This window comes from Wasmannia auropunctata, unplaced genomic scaffold (assembly GCF_000956235.1).
Source record: "Wasmannia auropunctata unplaced genomic scaffold, wasmannia.A_1.0 LD308983.1, whole genome shotgun sequence".
NCBI lineage: Eukaryota > Metazoa > Arthropoda > Insecta > Hymenoptera > Formicidae > Wasmannia > Wasmannia auropunctata.
Genome location: NW_012053907.1, coordinates 1 through 1,260, shown reverse-complemented (window position 1 = coordinate 1,260; position 1,260 = coordinate 1). Strand labels below are relative to the sequence as shown.

Sequence of the window (1,260 nt, the reverse complement as noted above, 5' to 3'; positions counted from 1 at the left end):
CTAGCAAATATATCTGCCGGAAGTGATTCATCCCAATCCAATCGGAGCTTCCACAAATCCTGTATTAATATTTTTACCGTTAATACTATTGGGGCTAACAATCCAAGCGGATCGAATATCTGTGCTATGCTAGACAGCATTATCCTCTTGGTACAAGCTGTCAGAGTTGCTATCTTGATTGAATATTGAAAAACGTCCTTCATAGGAATCCATCCAACACCCAACGTTTTAGCAGCGCAGTCTTTATCTAATTCCAAAGCAGTATTATCCAGTAGCTCGTCCGCAATATCCTTCAATAAATCTTGATGATTTGAGGCCCATTTTCTGAGTATGAATCCCCCCTTTTGAAGCAATTCTGATACCTCATTGCGGATCGTCAGGGCTTCTTCAATTGTCTCAGCACCTGTTATAAGGTCATCCATATAAAAGTCTCTGCGCGCGATTACTGCGCCCTTAGGAAACTGATTTTCTTCTAAATCTGCTAACTGTTGAATCACTTTCGTGGCCAAAAATGACGCTGGTGCCGTTCCATAGGTTAACGTCAGTAGTTCATAGGTCCTGATCTCTTCTGACGGATTGTCTCGCCAAACAATACGCTGCAATGGTGTTTGACTGTCCTCTACCAGTATTTGGCGATACATTTTGGTTATATCCGAAGTCATCACATATTTGAATGCTCGAAATCTCAGCAATATCATGAACAAATCCTGTTGCAATACTGGACCAATCATCAGAGCGTCGTTTAGTGACACGCCTTTGTCAGTCTTGCTCGACGCATCAAAAACCACCCTTAATTTGGTAGTCGTGCTTGCTTCTTTTATTACACAATGATGCGGTAAATAATATTGTCGAACGTTCCATCTTGGGCTATCATCTCGTATTTCTCTCATGTGCTTTAAACTTAAATATTCATGGATGAACTTCGCATACTCCTCTTTCAGCTGTGGCTGCTTCCCGAATTTCCTCTCTAAGTTCTTGAATCGTCGAACCGCTATATCACGTGACTCACCAAGCCCTTGGAGGTTCTCTTCCTTTATCGGCAACGAAACGATGAATCGTCCTTCTGGGTTACGCCTATACGTCCGTGCGAAATGCCCTTCGCAGGCACGCTCCTCCGGGGATCGAGTATTTTGACGTGCATTGTGCTCAATTTGCCAAAATCGCGTAAGAGTCGCATTCAGCTGATCATTAACCACCAGATTACAAGCTGTACCAACCTGCTTGCCATCCGCAGCCACCAGATTGCCTGAAACTATCCAG

At 43.5% G+C, this 1,260-nt stretch overlaps 1 protein-coding gene across 1 annotated transcript; it reads right to left on the bottom strand.

Moving 5' to 3' along the window:
- Nucleotides 1-77: 77 nt before the first annotated feature.
- On the bottom strand, nucleotides 78-1,217 carry LOC105461108 (the record flags this gene model as incomplete). Its single annotated transcript, XM_011707596.1, has 1 exon — nucleotides 78-1,217. A coding segment is annotated over one exon (1,140 nt), but the record flags the coding sequence as incomplete, so codon positions are not given.
- Between the last annotated feature and the right edge of the window lie 43 nt (nucleotides 1,218-1,260).